Here is a 24,899-nt window from a genome sequence, read left to right on the forward strand (position 1 = left end):
TTACCGCGAAAAGACAATCGGATGAGTTCGCCGCGAAAAAGTTTCTATATATTTTTGTAATTATTATTTTTGATATTATTGAAAAATATATAAATAACTAAGTAATAATTTTTACATAGTTTGTTGAGTGTTTGTGAATTAATAAACATGAAGTATAAGGTGAGTTTTGAATTACCCTCAATTTAATGTGTATTTCTAAACGATTAATGTTTACTTATTAAATGCCTATGTATTTTGAATAAAACTTGTATCATCGAAATAAAGACAATTCGCATGAATAGGTACCTATTCCTCTAAATCACTATTATAGGTACAATATTAAACTTACACGAACTTTAATCAAAACATTTTTAAAACATCCAACTATAACCTACTTACCCGCAAATTTCTGATATTGTGAAGAATGGAAGAAAGTAATTTTTAAAACCTTAATTATAATAAACGTTTGAAAGTTTATTTGATTGTTGTAATTCATAAAATGGTTGGTTTATATGAAGATGGATGCAACTTCATAATAATATAATGGCACTAATGAGTAAATAAAATTCTTGACAATAGACAAAACGAGGGTTACGCTTATTAATTATCTTAACTAGCGAAAAACCTTGTGATGGTAGCATTTGTAGGTAATAGGTAACATCATAATAACCTTTATGCTGATAAAATAAAACAAATTTGAATACTTACATTATGTGCAGTATACAAATGTTTCTCGATTGTACCTATCTTTTAAATCCATTTGTGGTAATTTTTGAAACTATACTGATTTCAATGTAACTTTTAGTGAATTATGTAGTTTGTACACAATTTATAGTTGGCATTCTATAATAATCTATTGCTAGAAGATCGAAGAAGAAGTCAAAACTGCCGATGCCGGGTGGTGCCGGTTAGTTTTGAAATAAATTCACTTTTTTTTTAAATACAAGTTGCTTAGACAAATTGACTCAAATTTAGGGGGAAGCAAGGCAATCGCAATAATATTTTTCAATAGTTAAACGGCAATTTTTGTAGATAAGCTTTCAGGGCCTACTGAAGGAATTTCCTTGTGATTAATAAGTGATTAATGTTCACTTTGACAAAAATCATTAAAACTCATTTACGTATAATATATTATGCTTCATAAATCATAATCATTATTTTAATAGGCACATTAAACATACTTACAGTTTAAACATATTTATTTATTTATTTATTTATTTAGATAGGAACCAAGAAGCTTATATCTACCTAATACACCATACCAAGATAGGAACATATCTGATATCACAGCTGACAATTTTGAATAATTTATGTTACTGTAATGTATTGTAAATTGTAATGGACATACTAGATACGAAAAGCTCTAAAACAATCGAACTGATTTTAATTCGGCTTTATTTACATACATAAATTTTATTCATCAGACACTGACTGACGAATGAAACAATAACAAAAATTCAATATTCATGAACAATACCCATTAAATAAACATAAGTTAATATTTTAATAAGCCAATTCCATTGTTAATTCGGATGAAGATATTTTGAATTTTTTATCAAAACAGTGTGCATGTGGTTAGCATTGATGTAGGTATGTAATTGGCAATTCGTTACTAGCTATATGCCCCGCGGATTCAACCGCGGACAAAATGAGCGTAATACTTTAAGTGGGTATATACCTAGTTGGTTATTTATTCAGGTTTTAGGTAGGTGCATAATTTTCTATATTCTGTGCTACTAAACTGCCAGTAGGTACCTGATCATTAAAATCTGGTCAGTAGGTTCGAATAACAAACATGCATACTTACCTATATCCATCCTTACTTTCACATTTATAATATTGATATTAATTAGCTATAGAGTAAATAAATAAATATTTCCCACGACTTCGTTCGGGTGGAAACTTTATTCAGAATATAAATAGATAGGCTAGATCCTGAAATTGCAAAGAACTCGTTTATTATTCACGATCGAGTCTATTTTCACAATAAATGTCATGCTTAATGCTTATCTTTAAAATATAATAATGTAAATTTTGATAATAATAAAAAGATTGCAGTAAATTTAAAAATTGGAATGAATATTAAAAAATGTGGTTCGAGTCTGTTCGAGTCACATCGTCACCGTAATTTAACCCGACGCCGGACGAGGAGGGTCTCATAACTTTTAGCGAATAGATAGAGTAGGTATCATTGTTTCTGCACAGGTTTCTGTGCCCATTTATTTTATTGTTATTATAATAAAGAAAAATCCGTATTGATTAAAGCACTTATTAGCACTGGCATGTGTTCCAATAGCAAATATGAGCTCAATTTAGTCGATAAATAAATTTAGCTGTAAGTAATTCATATATTTGCACACCCAGTTATTGGGTAGAATGTATTAGCACTATAAAATTGTAATAACAACACCTATATTTGTAACTGCATTCTTGCAAATAAATGTAATTTGAATATCGAATGAATGAATGAATGAATGAATGTAATTCAGAGTTGTAAGTTGTAATTGTAAACTGTAAAGCTTGCTTCAAGTGACCCCTCAGTTAAGTCGTGTAGCCGTCATTATAATGGATGGCCACGACTAGACAAAAGCTTCGCCTATAAAGCTTTTAAGCTATTTTATAAAAAAAAGTATTTTTTTCATTCTTGATTTACTATAAACCTTTAGTAGTAGGTAAATAATTATCATGAAATAAATCCTAAGTCATTGCTCAGGACTCAAACTATCCGAATTTCATCTAAATTGGTTCAGTGGTTGAGACGTGAAGAAGAGATGGACAGACAGACTAGTTACTTTGCATTTATAAAATTAGTAAGAATGGCAAACCAATTTCTAGTGAAATGTATATGTATAAGTTGAACAAAAGGACACAGACAAAGGACATAATTGTTACCAGATTACATCTGAGTCACTCTGAAATTTGAACCAAAGTATCAATTCCAAAAGTTAACACACCGGTATAAAAAACTTCTATAAGCTCATATTATCCTCACTGTGGTAAATATTTATTTACCTACACCGATTTATAAATTTTAATAAAAAATCACTCTTCCAATCTTTGTGCATCATAGAAAGTTCACCTTTACTTTGACATACTACTTTCTCACTCCGTTGATAACTTTGTATTAATTTGCTACAAATTCAAATTACATATCTAGGCCACAGCATCTAAACATCATCAATCTATAATTATAAAAGCGTGTCGTATAATCTAAGACGCCTACATAGTATCGATATCAACACAATGACCGTACAATATTTGGGGTCCCGTTAAAGTGACCCACATTAGCACCGTTATCCTCCGCCATACATTATCCTTGAGGGACGTTGACCGTGTAACAATAGACGCAATTATGGATATAATATATCATAATATTTGGGCCATTTAACTTGAGCAACAGGTTGTCAAGCACACGTGGCTTCGTAGGAAATATACAGTGGGTCATCTCACCAGCTCATAAATATACAAGTTTGACGGGGGAGAATAACAAAAGAAATGAATTTACATATTATACTGAAAATGAGCACAAATAATTTATTCACAAGCTGTATTGATAGCGAGATGTTAAAGTTCAAAAAGTCTAATAAAAGCTCGTTTAAGCTTTACTAAAGAACTTTATAAAAATATCCTTATCCGTTATAATTATGTTATTTGTCGGTATCCTTTATAGTAGGTATGTGCTTACATATAGTAGAGCCATTTTAATAGGCAACATTTGACAGTTCAACAAAATTCAACAACGTAACCTAGTAACGACGACATAGAATAACATGATATTTCGTTTTGTTAGAACTGCACATTTGCTTAACTTTTTTAAATTACGATTACATATTTATAATAATAATGACCAATACAAGTAATTTTAAGATTTCATTTTACTGATTAACCATTCTAAACATAATAAACAATTTCTGAATTGAAGAACTGACGTCGTTACAATTTTGTGTCAATAAACCTTTTTTCTTTTTAAATACCAGAGATGTTACTCTAAAAATCGAAATCTGACATCTAGAATCGAATGCATTGATTACTTGTGAATAAAAATCATCATAAATTAATAAATTCGATTGACAAATGTTTCAAATCCGTATCGATTAATTCACTTTAATCGATGTTTTTATGCAAGTTACATCTCTTCGAAGATAAAATTGATAGACGTCAAATGTTGCCTATTATATTGGCTCGACTATAGTTACCGAAAAACCTAAGCGCGACCCCACAATGTTATTACGATTCTCGAAACTTACAGAAATAAATATACGAAAAGACCTATCAAACAGTTACGGAGAATCAATGAATATCAATTGCGGAGAATCTGTAAATAATTACCATTATTCTATCGTGACAATTGCCCCGCTATTATATTTATTAACAAAATTATGACAAAAAGTGTGATTCATTCGTTACCCAATTATTGGACAATGACTGTTTCTATAATCAAGATAGTCAATTGAATATTCACTGATTGCAGCATCTTATTTAATAACTAGGTGAAAATTTATCACGAATCGTTGGATTATTTGATTAGCGGGCAGTGGAGCAAGATATTGTATTTTATAATTCATTGAAAAATTGCAATTATTTAAAAATTATTGCTGATTGCATGAACGTAAATGAAGTAAGAAGAATAGAATGTAGTAAGTTCTAGGTACTACAGATAATAATTGCAACTAAAAGCGTTATCGATCATCGATATATCTAATTGTCTCAATTCGTGGAAGTAAATAATTATCTTGTGAATTACCTCATGAAATACACCTCATAATTATTATGTGAAAAACACACAATAACAATACTTGTGTTATGTTGTCGCGACCAACCATATGGCCAATCTTTATGTATTTAGGTGTATATTTATAAAGTAAAAGCTCGCCGAATTGTTTATAACTTATAGGAAGTAGGTCATTACCTAGCAGTGGCACTAGGTGCCTCCTAACCACCACTCAGGTAGTATCCTGTTTACAATATAATTAGTTCATTTCATAATATATGCGTAATAAACGTAATATGAAGATGCACCATAAATAATACATTGGATGTTGTTGGACGTGGCGCCGTGTCCGCATTGTGATTTAATTATCTAACGAGATCTGCATCTCGTGAATGTTTGTTTTCCTTATCTGGGTATGTATTTAATATGCAGTGTCGTCTTCTTGTACCTACTTATTTTAGAATATGCTCTAAGAAACACATAGCGTGGTTTCTTTCGATTACAATGCAGTATAACAGAGCATATAATATATGACGCATAATGGTGATAGTAATTCTTAAAAATATCCCAACGTTGCACGCGTAAACTCAATAATAATTTTCCTAAAAAATCACAACAACCGACCATTATTTTAACATCTAAACTTATTATCTTATTTCAAACTTGTAACGCTCCGCCAAGTTCAGTGATCGATCTCTAATCTTGAACTTGAAGTGACGAAAGACGAAACAAAAAGTTTCACTGTCTATTGCTAGTTTACCGTTGATTATTGTAATCTATGCGAAATCTATGGTTGACATCGATTACAAACCACATTGCCAATTCAAGGGTCACGAACCACTGCATCACTTCAAGCGATTAAAATGTGAAATACCTACTTGGTAAATATTATTGCATTAGATTATGCATCTGTAAGCGAGATTGTCTTTCCTAATGGCTTTGGTTTTTTATTGTTATATTTTATGGTACATATGTTACCATTACATAATGTGTTTTGTGTAGTAACGACTTTAGTAGGTAACATGTGCTATGTGTCGACTAGTTTCGTCATTGTTATTAAAAGCTCCATAGTCTATACTATAGACTCTATAGTATAAACGAACTTAACTGGACATTTTGGAGGACTATAGGTAATATATCCACTAACTAAATTATTATGAAATGTTACTTAGGCCGTCTTGCATGCTCTCCTGCTCTCCCGGACGATTCATGGAACTTACGTAAGAAGAGAACTTACCAATGCCACAGTACTTACTACATTAGTCCTATACTACGTAAAATAGATAAAGATAACATGACAAAAATATTTTTTTCATAAAGTGCTAAATCATTATCCCCATATTGATTCACGCTCTTTTCACGCTAGTTTCTAAATAAATTTAAAATTTATGATGAGTATTAACGTTTTATCTGTATCTCTATTCGAAATTTATTACTAATAGGTATTATGGAGTCATTGCCATAGGAGAGTTTTGCAACATCTGTTGCTATACAGTTGGAAAATGTTTATTCACGTTTAATGATTTAATCACGAGGCAGTATTTGAACCCGCGTCTCCTCTTGATCGATTTTTTCTATAATTATTTATAGTATTATTTTTATAAAGCATTTGAATGCTACAAAAGTAATTAACAAATTCAAACGAATACAGTGTAGGTATATTTCCTGAAATTTCCAACAATATACTTCTATGATTATTGTATTCACAATAAATAAGAACCCATTCGTGCTTCACATAATTTTTAGCTTCCATTACTAACCGTGCTTATTTCACATTCTAAACGTTATAATACACCATATTAAACATCCATTTCCTTAGATACATCATACAAAGTGAGCAATTTATATGAACAAGACAATATAGGCTCACAATGGAAGGGAAAGCAAAAAGCACACGGGTGAAAACACGCGTGCAATAGGTACACGATACGATATTATTTTACTAATCGTATGTATTTGTTTAAAATTACACCTGTGACGTCATTATTTGTATATAAGGTTTACAAATCTATCTCTACGCTTTACTATAACCAATGACTAGTGTACTGATGTAATAGTTATAAATTACAATATCCTAATTAGGTACATAGTGTTGGCTTTTAGGTTAGCGAACTATCGCATTTTCCGCTAATCTCTGTAAAATTGTGCGATCATTATTTATATTTTTTTTATTAAATAAATATCTAAATGTAAACTGGGAAGCGAGATTTAAATGCATGAACCTACTAGGAGGAGGGTGTTGATAATGCAATTTAAAAAAAATTCAAGGAAAAGCTAATTAACGTATCCAATAGATATTATAATATTCGTACATTTTATTGACCCTCTATGTTTCAATTCAAGTACTCAATCATATTGCATCACACATTTTGAGAGACGCAGTTCTTGTGAGACTGTTTTTTTGTTTATTCTTGTACCGTCATGGTGTCTGGGTTGCATAGCGTGGATCAGCATAGCTTCCGCCATGTACCATGAGAAAAAAAAACATAGATAAAATATAGGTACATAGGTATAAATAAAACATCTGTTGTTTGTTTTTAAACGATGACCGCGTTCTAAATACTTAATTTATTCTTAAATGATATCTAAAATTCTGGCCATAAATAGAAAAAAAAGAAACGAAGTCAATGTTCCAATTTTGAATTGAGCTTGGAACAAACGCATGTTGAAAATTGAAATAAGGTTGAAATTAGCGTGTGCTAGAAATATTGATGTAAATAATTAATTGTTTTAAAGGTGAATTATTGTGAATTTCATTATTTCTGCTCCACATTAAATAAAATGGTATTTAGGATTAGGTACATAAGTAAGCTGTGTGTAGGTAAGCTGTGGCCTGTGAGTGTATTTTTATTAGGATCTTTATTAACATAATGTACTTACAAAATTTTTATAAATTTTAATTAACTTCACCATTCCTTATTTCTATATTTTCTGAAAACTCATCAAACATCAAAGCTTTTAATTCGGTATAATTATCAATAGGTACCCAATGACCTATTATACTAGTAGACGCGGCATACGCCAACATCATTGCACTAAAAAACAGCGTAATTAATACATACCTACTTACTAACGCATTATCACCAATACAGTTGTTCTCTCTTTCACTCTCACGCACGAGACATAATACATGTCACACTCATGTACTTCGTAATAACAACCGATTAAAATACAAAAAGAACGTCCAGCCACGACGCTGAATGGTGCGTGACTAAGTGAAACTCGGGCACTTACCTGAGTTTTTTCTTGCCAAAATAGAGAGCGGGTAACGTATCTAGCTCTTTTATATATCATAGTAGGTACCTGCCTATTTCGTTTGTAGGTACAAATACATTAAACTTTATTTGTTATGCTCTTATTTATTGCATTTCAATTTTGATTTAACTATAATTAAGAACCCGATCTCAATTTCATCACCATTGTACTGTTTTTTCCATATCGAAACAAAACACCAAACTTTACAAAAACTAGTGACAACCTAGAAATGTATTTAAAAGGCATGACAATGGGGCCACTAGACCGACATACATGACATAACTACCGGTAAAAACGTTTTATAGGCATTTAGATTAGTTGTTCAGTGGATTTAGGCTGTTAGGTGATGAGGCCATATGCAAAGCCTTGGCTGAAATGCTTATTGTTAGAACCTTGGTGTTTTATGATAAGGAGTAATCGGTGTTCCTATTTGTAGTGATAAATGTTATAGTTTTCTATCTATTTGTCTGTTTGTTGGGTCCCGGACCATCTGTTTATTCCCGGGACCCCTAATTACTTTCCTTTGATAAGTCTGTATAAATAGTTATAGTAGTATAGTAGTAGTATAGTATTATATTACATGTGGTTGTACTAGTAGTAGGTACATAAAGAAATAGTTTTAGCGATCAAGGTTTTTCCATAAAGTGGAATTAAATTCCAGCACATCTATTATAATATTTTTACGTCAATGAAAATATAATAGGTATAGTGAAGAAGGTACGAAGTTTACTGGGTAATATACCAAACTACAATTAGCGACACGATGCAAAAACGTAGGAACTTACAACGCATAATATTTAAGTAATTAAGTGAAATATTAAAATTAACAAATATTTGTATTTCATGATTAATAATTTAATAAATAGATAATATTAAAAAAATACGAATGTTATGAAATATTTGAACTTTCTCCATGCAAAAATAATTATTGTATTGCAATGTTTGGCAACAGTTTGCCAACTTAGTATGGCGAATTTGAATATCGTAATAAATGGACACGAGTTTTCAGCGACTGAGGTCATTATAATAATGTTATATTGTTTTTCATAAATATGGTTATGCTTTCAATATGACAAAATTTTATTTTGTAACCTAATTAGGTATTGTGTCATTGTTTCAGTTGTGAGTATCAATTTGCGATCTAATTAAAATTGTTTTAAAGGTAAAAACATATCAATTGTTATCAATGGAAAATGCTTGTGTGTTTATTTCCTAAATGAATTACCTACATTCTAATTGAGTATAATGTGGACATGTGAACTATATCATTCTTAGTCAAATTTAACTCAACTCTAAAACTATGTGACATTAACAATATTTACCACATCTGTGTAGAGCTTTTATCTCAAAATATCAAAATGATATGAAATATTCAATAACAGTGTTTTATAATTTTTTGAGACAAAACGCAGAAGCAGAACAAATGACAAATTTAGTACAAGGAGCAAGTAACTATCAATTAAGTTAACAGTTAGCCTTAACCTAGACAAATAACACGACGAACTAAAAGAACATTAAGATAATTTTAATAGATGTACATATTATGTACTTCTGACTTTGGAAAACAACCCGAATTATACTTACTAGATGTATCATCTTTTATTATGTTTAGGACATCAGAAGACATACATAAAAAATACTATCCAGTTTGATATCTGCTTAAAATTGTCTCAGAAATTGAATAAAGACTTATTTTGACTTTTGTTATTTGAACAATTTGTTATTTCAAATTATTGTTTTACTTTCAAAGTGTGTTGATTCAATCAACACAAAGATGGATCGTTTATGAACGAATACCGTACATGCTCTCATTTGTACAATGTAAAATATGTACTCCGTACATGCTCTTATTTCCTCTAAAACCATGATGTAAACATTTGATGACTAACAAACAACACACAAACGTGTACTATCTCTGCTAATTGTTTTCAGACAATACCGTCTGATCTCATTTATCTCAATTCGTTTGTGACTCTAATAACATGCGATACTTACGTAATACACATGATGTGCACTTTTAATAGTGTAGCCTTTTGCAACTTTGTCGTCTGCTTTAACCTAGTCTCAATTATTAACTTATTATAACTAATTAAAATTCAATGTACGATACGATAAATAATAAACAGGCCCAGAGTTAAAAAGCAATAATATAATTAAATAAATGAAGCATGAACAATTATTGAACATTGCTAGAATTTATGGTGTCCCTCAGGGTACAATATCTGGTCTCCTATTTATTATTCACACTTTCTCTTCAAGATTGTCTTCACTCTACTATCTACGTATAGATCTTATAAAACCTTAAGTTTAGAACTCCCACGGAGCCTTTGAGGTTTGTGTGAAAATCTAGAACTTCCTTATATTAAAGAGGATCTTCCTGAAAGCCTTCGTGGCTAAGTAGGTAATACATAAGAAATACCAGCGACCACAGGCCAGAGTAATTAGGATTTTAATTATTCCAATTTAAAATTAAATAATTTTGTATGTATGACGACTAAATAATTTTGTATGTATGACGTCTAAAATTGTTAAGTAAAAAGATTTTATTTCCTGTGTAGAAATTAATTACTTTCACTTCTCAGTTTTATTTGTATACGTAGTTTTATTTGTTATTATTAGTCTGTGGTTTTATTGTTGTCCCACTTTACATTACAACGGAAACATAATAAAAGGACTTCCAATAGAAATTATATTTCCTACAAGTGGAATATTTTGTAAATTATCCAGTGGAATATCTATGGAAAATATTAATTAAATTATATTACATAAGAAATGGTTTCCACCACTGACGTTTATCTCATTCTCAGTAACAAGTGTTTCCCAGTTTGTATTTGTGGTTTTGAATTGTTAATAACGTATATAATATTTATTTACACACATAATCTAGGAACTATAATAAATTATTGTACAAATATGTATATTTAAAACAAAGACTTCCAAATTCCATCCAACAATACCGCGTAAACATCCATGACTAATTGCTGCGGATGCTACTAGGGGTATTTTTTTGCTTATTAGGTACGCGATGTGTTTATTTTCTAACATCACAGCATTTTTTTTTGTTAAAAGACATTTTTTGTATAAATCTCTCAAGAGATAAATCAGACGACGAAGCACTTAAAAACAGTAATTAATAGTTTTAATCTTTGCGTTACGTAACAAAGCTTTTTACATAATTTTTAATAATATTGTAAAATCCTATACTAGCTGAGCGCCGCGGTTTCATCCACGTTGCTCCGCTCTTGTTGATCTTAGCGTGATGATATAGCCAGCCTTACTCTATAAATGGGCCATCCAACACCGAAAGAATTTATTATATCTGACCTGAAGTTCCTGAGATTAGCGCGTTCAAACAAACAAACTCTTCAGCTATATATATTAAGTATACATAAAAGCATATTAATTATTACATATTTACTGAATTCTGCTAAATTCCTGTTAAATATAAAGAGTACATCATTACAACCGTCACGTTTGGTTCCAGGTGAAGAACGCTGACAGTGAGAGTCAACGTCAGCCAGACTCCGTCCTTGAAGAGAAACTGTAAGTGCTCATTGAATAATTCCACATTCAGTTTCTGTTTCCATTTGTGTCTTAGAATTTTGTATTGTGAAAATATAGAAAAGAGCCGGTTTCTTATTGTACGTTTTTTTGTTACACTATGTAGCAATGTTTTTAAAATTACAAATGTTACTGAAATAACAAATTTGGATTTGTATGTTGTTGTAAGAATGTTGATAATGGTAACTAGGTACTTAAGAAAATTTAGGCTTCACAAATTATAAACCGAATGCATTATTATGTACCGAACTTTAGAAAATAATGTAATTTAATTCACACGTATTCAGTACTAAAATTGCGTTATTATAATAAGTACCTAAAGCTTATATTATTACGTATTTCAACTGAATTCAGACTTGCTGATGCATAAGAAGGCTTTCTAAAGCTCGGACTCAATTTGATGATCGTAACATAGGTAGGTAATGATTGTATAGGTAGGTAATGTAACATCATCTCAACGGAATAGAATAATTTTATTCGTAGGTATAGGTAAGAATATTAATTTAATTGTAGATTATGAGGCCGTAGAAGAACATTTTGGGAGTATGGTTGGACTGATTTTTTTAAGTTTTTAGATCAATGAAAAAACATTTATTATACGTATACCTGTTAGTTACTACTATAAGTGAGAAGGTAAATACTTTCGGCCAGTCATTGCTCCGATCAAAACTATATTGTACGATCTTTTCAATGAAATTACGTGAAAGCGAAGTCATAAACACAATGTTAAGGTCTAGAGATGGTAAGAGCACGTTGGTTATGTAATGATTATTATCTTTATGTGATCGCAACACGCTTATACCGTGGCTTTGTTTGCATTCAATTACCTTTGTGTTGTTGTTAAGTGGTGTCTACGAATCACAATTACACGACCGTGGAAAAAGATGAGTACATTGTTAAACTGATTTAGTTGCAGGGTGAGGTAAATAGAAGTATAACTTTCTAATCGAACTCCAAAAAGATGAAGGTACTATTTAAAAAAAAAACTCCTCTCAAGCAGGCAAAAAATGCTAACTTGATTCAAAGTCTAAAAAAGTATTTAGCAGAGCGTGGTTTCGATCCACGGACCTCTGGGTTATGGGCCCAGCACGCTTCCACTGCGCCACTCTGCTTATGAGCACTAGTTTGAATTTAGGAATTTGTTACCCTTAGTTGTTACCTATATTCTTTAAAAACTAACACTAACACTAATAATAATATATACCTAATATAATTAGCACAGCGTAGTTTCAACACAGTTTCAAATTTCAATCCACTAAAGTTTCGAGTAATCGAGTTAGAGCTCAGTACTTTTAACACAAAAGTAATTTGTTTCCAATTACTCAAGTTAGAGGTTAGCACATAATCTCGATATGTAATGCAATCTTACATAATGCATGAAACATCAGTGATGCGTTTACAGGAAGCTGTTTTGATGTAAATTCTAAACGGTTGTAGAATATTGATTATTGTTTATAGAAGAGGTCCGTGACCTTCGTGCTAGACATGGATAAAATGGATTTAAAACATGATTTATTTAATTAAACTTAATTAGATATTTAAGGGATGTTAATTTTGTTTTTCAGTAAATAATTTTGATTCAACTTATCTCCTAGGTCCTTAGGACACAACGTTTTTTTTAATAAGACCTTTTTCGATACATATCTCACAAAGACATTTTCAATCTCTCGGTATGTATTTTCCACTTTTTTGGCTCTATACCTAAATACTTGCGTATACCGATGGTAACGAATGCTAATGGTATTCTCTTTTATAGATTTATATGTATTAAATCAATTTCCACTACATTAAACGCATTCTAGCCAGGCGAAGAAAACGTGTTTATTACGGTAATATTTTTTATCAGCCCATTGTCTCGGCACGTTTACTTGCAATTTTCCATACATTTGATCTAATTACCTAGTAAGTATTTAACTAGTGTTGTAGAATACAAATGCAAGAAATTACGAATTCATAAAATACAGAGGCGAAATTTTCCGTTAATTTTGATATTCAAGCGAAGTACTTCTCTTCTGTGGGCCTCATCGACTGATCCTCATGATCCTCATTACGTACCCACCTAGCTATACTTCGCATCCACAACTCACCTAGAAAATTACACACATAACAATTTCACTGCCACCATTTGGATTACAAATGCTATTTATTTAAACTTCCAATCGATCTTAAAAATCAGCAATAACCAGAACCTATTCGTGTCCTAGAATTTTAGTAGTTCCTACTTAAAGATTATCACAAGAAGAAAGAAAATAATTATCACATGGCATTGTTACATGCGATTAGAATGCATAGCGCATGCAACTTAGCATATGCAGAATGCTATCAGGCAATTAGCATACATCCCTTTGTTGTCAGCTTTCATGTCTAATGTTTTATGAGCATTACCTTGGAAAGATCGGTAAATGATACCTACATTGTAAAATGGTTAGAATGTATGCAAAATAATTTCTTTCTCTGCACATGGAGTGTTAAAAGATTCTTAATATTATGTACCTATATTAATTGATAAACATAATAATATAAATTACCACAAATGTACGTCCTTTTAATATAATTGAATATGTAATTATTTAAAAGATGAATTTTGGGACTCATAATAATTTATCTTCACTGTTATTTAGGTATTTTTATTTGTTGAGTATTTTTTGCATCGTTTGGGTTGGATACCAAAAACATGATAAAATTATGGCGTATTTTAAAATTAATATATTAGGTATTTTAAATTTAAATAGAATTCAACAATGTAGTTAGGTAGTTAAGTGTTTATGTTTGAAATAACAATTATAATTATTTTAAATGCAGTTTGGTCTACTGAAAGATTATACAATCATGATAATTATATACATAATATATAACAATAAAGGAAGATATCAGGAAATATGTAGGTAATAAATAACACCAATGCTACACTGATCTCCTTGGTAGGCACAGTGAGATAAAATTACATTACGATGTACCGGGTTCGTGATGATAAGAATAGTCTGTAACGAGGGCATGGAAGTTTGATATTTTCCGTATAAATACCTTAGTTCAAAATATTTATAAAATTGTACTGATAGACTTAGAGATAATTTTACTCACTATGGAGTAAAATGAAATATTTTATTGAAAGCTGCGATAAATAAGCTGCGCAAGAATAGAAATTACAAGGATCTTACACTATATCCTACAGTTTTGTCCCAAACATTAAGTTAGTATTTAGTCCTAACGTCCCGTCTCTGACCTCTACATTGTTTTTACAATTACATACAAACAAGCTTCTGTCTTTCTACGTTTACTACTTCCGAAACCATCTTCAACCAAAAAGTACACATCCATCGAACCTTACCTTCCACCGAATCATTAACTACCGCCTTCCTGTAATAGAAACCGAATAACCATCGAAATAAGTGAGGACCATAATTGTGACGCCGCACGCGACTGCTATAGAGAAGTTAATCGGTCACGATTTTACGCTCTAATTGCGTAATTTATGTGATATGTTACACTGCGTTGTTTATGTCATATGCTCTAGGAAATAACAATGACGTAGTCATCATCATCAGCCTATGTAAGTGGTACTGTAAAGCAACAAGCTTCTTAAGCGTGTTCCAGCCATAGTCCATCATGCTGGCCAGGTATACGAATTGGATGATGTCACATGTGCAGATAAACTGCAAAATCAAACTAATGAAGACAAATCAATATAAAAATTGGCATGGTTCAGATGATATTTACCTATCTATAGTCTATATCAATACATTTACGTTATAGTCATGTATAAGATCCTTTAATAAAATAAATACCCATGTATGAACTAATAGGCTTTACACGATTGTATTTAATTGCGATATATTTAGTCAATATACCTACGTTGACATTTCAAACATTACTGAGTCATTGGCAAGTTACAGTCGTGACACAGGTTCGTGGCATCAGAAATTATGATATCAGTGTATTCCCTTAACTTTTGCAAATGCTAATTTTGCGGCTCATGAGCTCATATGCCTCGTACCTGTAAGCGGAATACAGGTTTAATGTTGAATGTAACTTCTAGGGGTTTTTGGTCGCTTTGATGGTAAAGAATAAGAAAAAAAAAATGGTCACTAAATGTTATTCCAATTCGTCATAAAATATGTATATTATATTATTATAGGCCTTCTGAAACGAATAAATCTTGTGAAAACGACTGCTCGTTGAAGTCTTTTGCTTGAAATATTGTGTGAAGCATTTTTTGTTATCCATAATGTTCATAATTTAATTATAGCTCTCCTATCCTTAGTAATATTTTTCGCAAGCGTTTTCTTGTATGTTTTTAAGTGAAAAATTTATCTGATCTAATAATCTAATTTTGCACGAGCGGTAGTGGTAAAGACCATGTACCTATTGATTTCTATACGAGCGAAGCCGCGGGTGAAGACTAGTAAAAACAAATTTAGTATTAATTTGGTATAGGTTACAATATACAGGTACAACAATAGATTTACCCCTGTTATTTCAAGCCTTGAAAGCTAATTGAGTGACAAGGATGTCGCAATTTTAGGTCGATTTCTGATTCTGCTTTTTGTTCCGCTTTTGTAAAAATAAATGTTTTGCTGAATGTTTCAAGTGAGCTAAATAACTTCTTTCCGATATAATATTTTAAACATTTAAAGAGTGTATAAAATATAACAAAAAATATTTTTTAATACTTACCAAAAACTAATTATTTCTTTAAATTTTCTTTCTAATCGAACATAAAAACTAACTCATCCACTCATGAATCATTAGGTAAAAAAACGCGTTAATTATACACATAGACACTTACCCATTGAATGCATACTTTTTATAGAACAAGCCTTCAACCACAACAAACACAAAGCCTTCAAACCCAGAATAATCAAGTGACAAGTGTGACAAAAGAGATTTAACATAATTTATCTCTGCCAGGAAGTTATAGGATACAAAGACCTCGGTGGTCCTGTGATTTCCGTGCAGAAATCATCATAAATTATGGATGCGCAGGACTAAGTATAATTTTCATGAATCATTGTCGCTCTCTTGTTCGAGGGACCTTCGGGAACAATGAAATGTTGTTTTAATCAACCACGCAGATGTACAAGCTAATTTGTATGGAGATATAACATGCAAGTCATAGTAATGTTTAACCAAATAATTTTTTTCTTTAGCTTGCATAAAGAACGAATTATGCTCTTTGATTTTTTTGAATAGTTTTAATTTGGTAACTCTGAATAATGCAGCAATTTTATAAATTATAATCTAATTTTCTAAAAAAAAATAATTTTTCAACCCTCCAAAAAAATTTAACGGAGAAAAAAAATCGGGAATGTTCTTGTTTATATGATTAAAATAATATCTGAGGACATTTTATATCATAAAAAATCATGAAGAATTGTAAAGAATTGTAAAAAAATTAAAAATGCGAACAACTTATGTAGGTTATGCTTTGTATGTGCCAGACTAACATTGGTTTAAATTTATTTTAAAAGTGTTTTAGTATCGCATTGCTTTCACCAACGTGAATTAGTTCATCCTTGAAATCATTTAATTTATGAATAAGTTTGAATAAATAAAAAACATGAATATTAATAAGTTATTAGTAGTAGTCATGAATGAAAACTCTCAATAGCTGTGTTTTACCTGAAATAAAACACATATTAAATACTTACCTATATTTGAAGCTTACTTATTGAGAAGGTACCTAGCTTTTTCCGCCTATTTTCCCTCTCTTTCTCGTTGTATATATGCTATCTCTCTCGCACACGGCACACCTCTCACCAGGTGGCGCGGCCGGCGCACGATAATGTGCAGGCGCTAGATCTTCTTCATTGAGTCGAAATACTCAACAGGTGGACGTTAAGTGTAAGCTTCAAATATAGGTAAGTATTTAATATGTGTTTTATTTCAGGTAAAACACAGCTATTAAACACTTGACCGTAATTTGAAGCTTACTTATTGAGACCTGTTTGTTACCCACCTGGTGTACAATATATGGACGCCAATGTGAATTTGAATAGGTACATAAGTAATTACTTATTTCTTTATTTGAAAGAGTAAGGTGTGCAGATAGTATACCAATAAATCACACAAATTTTTAAATTTTTATATTATTTATATTAACAATAAAAAGTTAATCAAATAAGAACCAAAAAGTAAATCATAATGATTAAAAGTATTAGAACTTATGAGATTGGTTCAAGCGTACCTTAGTTAACCTTTTGGGCTTGAAAAGTTAAAGTTACTACAATTTCCACTATCTTTAGCGTAAATCTGCGAAAGAGCAAGTAACGACTTTTAATTACGCATTTAGATGTTACTTACAAAATTAAGCAACAGCTCATCACCGACGAGGCAAGAATACCTCAAACTCAAACCTTTATTTATTCAATTAGACTTCTGTAGAAGCACCATTGAATCCTCATAACATAGATTTACCAGCTGTCTCAACTCACACAGTTCTAACCCAACCTGCTACTAGCGGACAAGTAGAGACCTTGGTCTTTACTTTTAGGGTCAAATAAATTAAAAGGTCATCCCTTGGATAAGGTAATAAAATAAACCAGGTAAGCGGTTTAAATTATAATACAGATAATATGTAACATCCAACCAAAGCGTGCGGTGTCTATTAATGTTTAGAGCCAACGCCACCGATCATAATATAAACATGGCTGGTACTTTCAGTGCAATGCATGAATTATTTATTTAAAACTGATAGGTTTTAAACTCTGTACTGGAAACATATAATGAACTCAAGAAGTTAGAGACTAAAATGATAAGAGCTTATCTGTGTCCCAAACCTGCAATTACTACAGCTAAGTACGTTAAGTTTTAATCAAATTAATTTTAAGGTATAGTTATGGTTTACATCAGGACTTATATACCAAAAGTCTCGGGACTACATAACGTGACTTATTTATAATGAAAGTGTTTGTGCATAACATCTAGGCCATCAACAGCTATATGAACGTCAGATAGGAAATGAGCCAAATTTATCCAGTAAGTAACAAAGGTTTTTAATTATACTTATTCTAATTCAACCAACTTCTACTAGCTACTCCGTATGTCTTTTGGGTAGACGGAGGCAAATAGGATTTTTCTTCCGACTAAAACATTTGATATTTGGAAAATGTATACATTTCTGTATACCTTCAGAGTCAGATTCTAGTGGTGCAGCACTAAACACTGTCTATTAGGTGAATGGTGCTGCTGACCGGGCCTTCAGTTCTGCTTTCCAGAATACCTTCGCCCTTCTCGGTGCTACTACTACTGAAATAGCAGTACTCTTACACGTCGTTCAGGCCTCGAACTGACTAGGATTTCTCATATTATCGTTACAACCCTCGCTCGCTCTAACGAGAACAAATTATCGCTAAGGAATTCTGCTGCAGGACAATGGCAACAGATTAATATGCATTATTATGTTCAGGAATATGGTGCGTTCTGAATACTATCGTCGTCTGAAGGTATCTCCTTTCGATTAACTGCATTAAGGGTGCAGATCTGATCCCATTTTTGTTCCGTAGGAATGCTACGACTGCCTAAACGTTAAACTGGACAAAGAAAGTTGCCCTGAATATGGTCGGTTGTTCCAACATCCCTAATATGGCTAGCTTACCTTAGTTACCCCTTGATTGTAACTGCTACCAATGGAGGCACTGCTCGTGGGTTGTCCACAGTTTTTTGAGTGCAAAAATGAAGAACTGAACTCGTGGGGATCTATGTCGAATGAATCTGTTTTAAGATTATGAAAGGACAGTTGGTTGTGGATGCGAAGACAGGACGTTACTTTAGTCATCTGTAACCACCACGAGAGGCAGCCACGGACAGTGATATAGTAAGAACTAAACTAAAGTAACCGTCATGAGAAGCTATAAATTTTGTAAACAAGTGTTCAGGAGTTCACAACATTTGGACCAACAAAAAAAATGAATTTGTTTAAGATTTAATAAATTATTAAGTAACAAATATTAATTAACATAAATATTATTTAAGAATAATTATTCGTCAAAATCGATGCTGTTTTTTTATTTATTTCGGTTTTGTAGGGATATTCATTCGATGGCCAATTTTCTTTCACGTACTTATATACGTTGATCACCATATTTTTCTCATTAACCGTAAAGCTCGTCACCTGTAAAAATCACCGGTAGTCACTTGTCACACGAAGCTCAAGCTATATCTCCAGGTATACCAATTAACCTAACCAATTACTTCACAATTTAAAACCTACTTCTAATATTAACCTTAAGTTTCCAAAGATTAGCGCGTTTGAACAAACAACTCTTTCTTTTTACTTATTATATATTTTAGATAAATTGTATTACGCACCTTTTGACGTTTTTTTCGTGGCGAATTTATTTCCTTAGATGTACTGGCTACTGGCTCCATTATACGTAATAACAAATAAAATTAACGCAACAATTAAAGTAACAACAATAAAAAAGTGATAACGAAACAATAACAAAATTAACAATAACAACCAGATCCGCGATATATGCAAAGCAATGAAACAAACTCGTACGCATTCGAAACTCGAATGATGCGTTTATTTCAAAATGGCGTCCCGATAGTTCACAATCCCTGCGACGGACGCGTTCCGGTACCAAGAAACACAAACGATAGCGCTTTGCGTCGTTAAAATATGATCCGACTAAATTAAATAGGTTGTTACTTTCATATAACCCGTCTATATTTCATGTCGATTGAATATGGTCAATTTATTATTATCTCGCAGTATAAAATGTTTACTTAGTAAAAGATGTTTGTTTACATAATTTATAGCTTCTCGTGACGGGTACTTTAGCAAAGTTTAGTTGGCTTACTAGACTTTGTCATGTTTAAAATGCAGTATATCATCTGTATAGAATTGCATTTATGACCATTGATAAACTTAATTCAACCGCAACCACGAGAAGCAGGCACGGATATCGATATAGCAAGAACTAAACCAGAAAGGTTTAGTTCGCTTATCTGGTATATTTATAATGTTTCAAAAGCCGTATAGTCTGTATTGCATTGCATTTATTGCCCCCCCCCCCTTCAAATCAAAGAAATGGGCAGAGCTTTCTCGTGAAGGGTAGGGGTTCCAAGTAATATCTAATAATACGAGGCTTTTGTTTGGAAGGATTGACCTTCCGTTATTAATTATCCTCTATCCTAAGTAACTCAATAGTCAGAATTCACAGCACTCGTTGAGTCCTTAAACGTTTTACGTTAATAGTTGCATATAAGTTTATTATATAATATAATAATCCTGGTGGGATGACAAGAAACTTGTCTAAGCAAATGATTATCCTAATCCCTCAGCGATTTATTGTTTGAGCCCTGAAGAAAAACTCATGGGTGCCATAATGAGGCCAAACGGGTTGATAAACGAGTCGAATAAATTGCCTACAAGATCGGGCAACTAAAGTAGGCCTATGAGAGGTCAACTATACATAACCAATCGTAATTTGTTACATTCAATCGCTTTGCGATTAAAAAATCTCTTCAGGTGATTTTATGTGAAAATTGGTCGGCTAGTGCCATGGAATTACGATAACAAATATACCATTGACACAAGGCTTGGTGACAATCCTGGAAACCACTGCCACAAATCATCTGCGAGATGATATTTGATCCGACTCGCCTCCCTTTGTTGTGATTCTCTGCATTGGTAAATACAATTTGTTCAAGTCGCAATTTCCATAATTGATAAACCAATGGTGGTTTCCTGATTAAATAAGCGTAAGCTAACCTTTTAGGATACAAAGTATTCATTTCATGCGTCCATTATTTAACGTCTCTTACCTATTTTATTGTATTTATTAGGTTATATTACTATACTTATATTGTATAGATGGCCCACTGTGAATTAGATTTCAAAACCTTTTTCTACCTACCTTAGAAGAGTGAAGATCCGTTACTGTCATCTCTAACATTTTCGTGGGTCCTCGTTGACGAAAGCAAATATCTATGATCATTTTAATGATCAATCCTTTGTATATTTGCACCAACCGCAATCAAAGCCCCGCGAGGGCCGATATATATTTGCACCATTTCCCCGTGAGGGACGGTTGTAATCAAAGCCCCGCGAGGGCCGATATATATTTCCACCATTTCTCCTTGAGGGCGGTTGTAATCAAAGCCCCGCGAGGGCTGATATATTTGCACCTATTTCCCTGCGAGCGACAGCTGCGCGAGGGATGTTTGTAATTTGAAATAAGTAGGGCCTTCCCAAAAATACTTAATAGTCACCCTGCGAGGGTGGGTTTAACCTGGCTAACGAACCTAACCTGCGAGGAGTAGCGGTTAAACCTAGCGGCCACATTTATGTAATCTGCTTCGAGCAAGATTTAAGGTGCTAATATAAAATTAGAAGTTAATAATCATTTAAAATAATAATATAGTAACAAGGTACTTTAACTTATTTTCCAATGCTAGCAACAGCTGTCCAGGATGAAATAAGAATTGATTTGACAATGGTAATTAATTGTTATGTATATGTATATAAAAAGAAGGCTTTAACTATTTAATAAAGTCAAAATTCAAATCATTTACACAAAATTTTAAAATGAACTTCGATTCATATTTAATTTAGTTCATACAATCGATGTCACATTCAGTTGCTTTATATCCGTTAACATTCCTTACGAACGCAGCCATACGTGGCCATACCATCGTAGGACGGTTTTATTGCACAAAATAATCTCCGCTCACCCGCAATTTTTTACTTTTTGTCAAGGTGTACAAGTTTATAATATTATTCTAAAACGTTAGAATATGTGAATAGTAAATCCTTTGAAATGTCTCTAAATTTAATTTCTAATTAAGGTATCTCGATAACTATACGATAACGTCTCTTTCCAAACTAGAAAATTTAAATGTAAAATTTTGGCACTTACTCGTTTTAACCAAAAAGTTGCATCATTTGAAACATAGGAAACGTAATATAAATAAAAGTAATTTTCAAACCAAAATTGCTGTGTGTAATACCTATGTCTATTTTCGCTTATATACGGATCAGATTAATACTCATAAAAGGACACGTATAGACTACGGATACTTTTGAATGTGTGGTACGTTTATGGTACCTACTGAACATGTGCATTGTGCGTATTCCATCATTATTCAGATGAGCGGCTAACTCCCGGACGATTTATAACATATCTCGACATGTTCGGACACGTTGTGATTCGTGCAATTACGCTAACATCAATTTGTTCCTGTTATAGGTAATACCTATATAATTTGTTCTTTGAGCTGACTCATCTCGTTCGATAATTTTTAGTTATAAACTATACTCCGAACCGTTCCTAGTGATAACGACAATGTAATAAAGTCGTAGCAATGGATTGCATGCCTGTTAAGCTTTGAGTTGGCTCATAGGATTAGCCTTGGATTTATCCATACATACTATTAATATTCACTTGTAACCTTGTAATAAAAACACATTAAAAATGAAATAAAATAAAAATATCTATATAAAAGAGAGGGTATTTGATATATTTAGTCAATATCAAATAATCACAAAAGTAATATTAACGATACGAGTAAAGCCGAACGGTAAATCCGTTAAAATCTGCTTTACTCACAGTATTAGAAATTCAAATATTCATTAGTATATATTGCATTACTTATAAAATATTTCAAAAGAAAAGTTACTATTTCACGTAAAATGTAACGGTTGTATCGTTAATTTTAAATATCTAACATGCTATTAAGTATTTAAAGCATATTGAAAAATAAACTATTGCTGAAGGATTCACTAAAAGACCTCAGCATTTTAAATAAAGTCCAACGGATATACCGTCGATTTAAAAGATTTTTGCTCATTTTTAAGTAAAATGTCATTACAATAGATGTAAAAATAACTCACTGTACCGATCCGACGGGATACACTTTTTCACACTTTTAGCACTTGCAATATGCAATACTTAATACTTAATAGCACCAAGGTTGTAGTCTTGTAGACAACCTTCTCGCGGCGGAAGCTAGACGCCAATGAAGAAGATCTAGCGCCTGCACATTATCGTGCGCCGGCCGCGCCACCTGGTGAGAGGTGTGCCGTGTGCGAGAGAGATAGCATATATACAACGAGAAAGAGAGGGAAAATAGGCGGAAAAAGCTAGGTACCTTCTCAATAAGTAAGCTTCAAATTACGGTCAAGTGTTTAATGATAATATTTATTAAAAGGCAATAAGTATATATTATTTCTTTTTTGTATAATTTTTAAGATACTAGAACGTACCTATGTTCGATTATAATTTCCAAGATTTACATACAGATAATTTCTAATCAAAATAAAAACACACTTCTTATATATTAGAAGAAACTCCGTTGAGTTAAAAGGGAAAGTAGGAGCCTTATTAGGGGTTGTGTTCACTGTTATATCAGCATCTGCGTCGTAAACCATAAAGCACGCCTGCAAATTATATTATTTCCGTTAGTGTCCAAATTACAAGCATAGCGGATTTAAAAAAATTATTACCAACTCATCATCATCAGCCCATATACGTTCCCACTGCAGGGACACGAGTCTTCATGAGGATACAAGCCATATCGACCACGCTGGCTAAGTGCGGGTTGGCGGATGTCACGTCATGTCGTCGAACTTTTGATTCTTCAATATGTCAGATCCCTCACGATGTTTTCCTTCACCGTTTCACCAACCCAATAAATTTGCACATTTGACTATAATCAGCACGCAGCATTCATTGTATAGGAATAATTATATAAATTAAACTAGCTGCGCTCTCCGGTTTCACACGCGTGGCTCCGCTCTTGTTGGTCTTAGCGTATATTATTAGCCTATAGCCTTCCTCAAAGCCAAAGATTTTTTCAAATCGGACCAGTAGTTCCTGAGATTAGCGCGATCAAACAAACTCTTCAGCTTTATAATATTATTAGTATAGAGGAGGTCTCCGTTAAAATTTATTTTAGCAAATATATACGCTCCCGCCCACCACTTACGGCCGTGCGTAGGTTGGAAAGCAGCGGACGTGAGGCGGTTTAATTGTTCACAACCGTTGGCCGAGCCGTGGCAATGAACCTGACTGATTCACTATCGATACTTATCCGATGATTTATTTCATGCAGATTTCATTTGGTATTCATAACCGCTATGTCACTTGATTGCTGAGATGAGATAAATTAGTGTGTGAATTATTATTATTGGTTATTATAAGCTGTTATAGCAACACGACGTACTGAAGGATCTTGAAAGGTTCGTTAAAGTGGTGTAAATTTCTCATAGAACGAACAAATACACACGTAGGTAAAGTGTGGATATGTTCGTTCCGGGAAAATTTTAACACGGGGAAACTTTGGTAAAATTTTCCCGGATCCTATACTTATTTGTGCTGACATAGGTAATAAATTATACGTTTCATACATAATTAATCATTTTTAATTTACATCTAGTAAAATTACCTCA

At 32.3% G+C, this 24,899-nt stretch overlaps 1 protein-coding gene and 1 non-coding gene across 2 annotated transcripts in view; one reads left to right on the forward strand and one right to left on the reverse strand.

Moving 5' to 3' along the window:
* The first annotated feature begins 89 nt into the window (after positions 1 to 89).
* Positions 90 to 24,899, forward strand: part of LOC123691695 (neprilysin-4-like) — a 56,355-nt gene continuing 31,545 nt past the window's right edge. The window contains exons 1-2 of the mRNA XM_045636220.1: positions 90 to 159; positions 11,430 to 11,488. Of these exons, the coding sequence (XP_045492176.1) occupies positions 148 to 159; positions 11,430 to 11,488 (71 nt within the window). The 5' untranslated portion in view covers positions 90 to 147. The remainder of the gene's footprint in view (positions 160 to 11,429; positions 11,489 to 24,899) is intronic.
* Trnam-cau lies at positions 12,547 to 12,618 on the reverse strand. Its single transcript has one exon. It is a non-coding gene; the product is annotated as a tRNA-Met (tRNA).

Source organism: Colias croceus, chromosome 5 (assembly GCF_905220415.1).
Source record: "Colias croceus chromosome 5, ilColCroc2.1".
NCBI classification, from domain to species: Eukaryota; Metazoa; Arthropoda; class Insecta; order Lepidoptera; family Pieridae; genus Colias; species Colias croceus.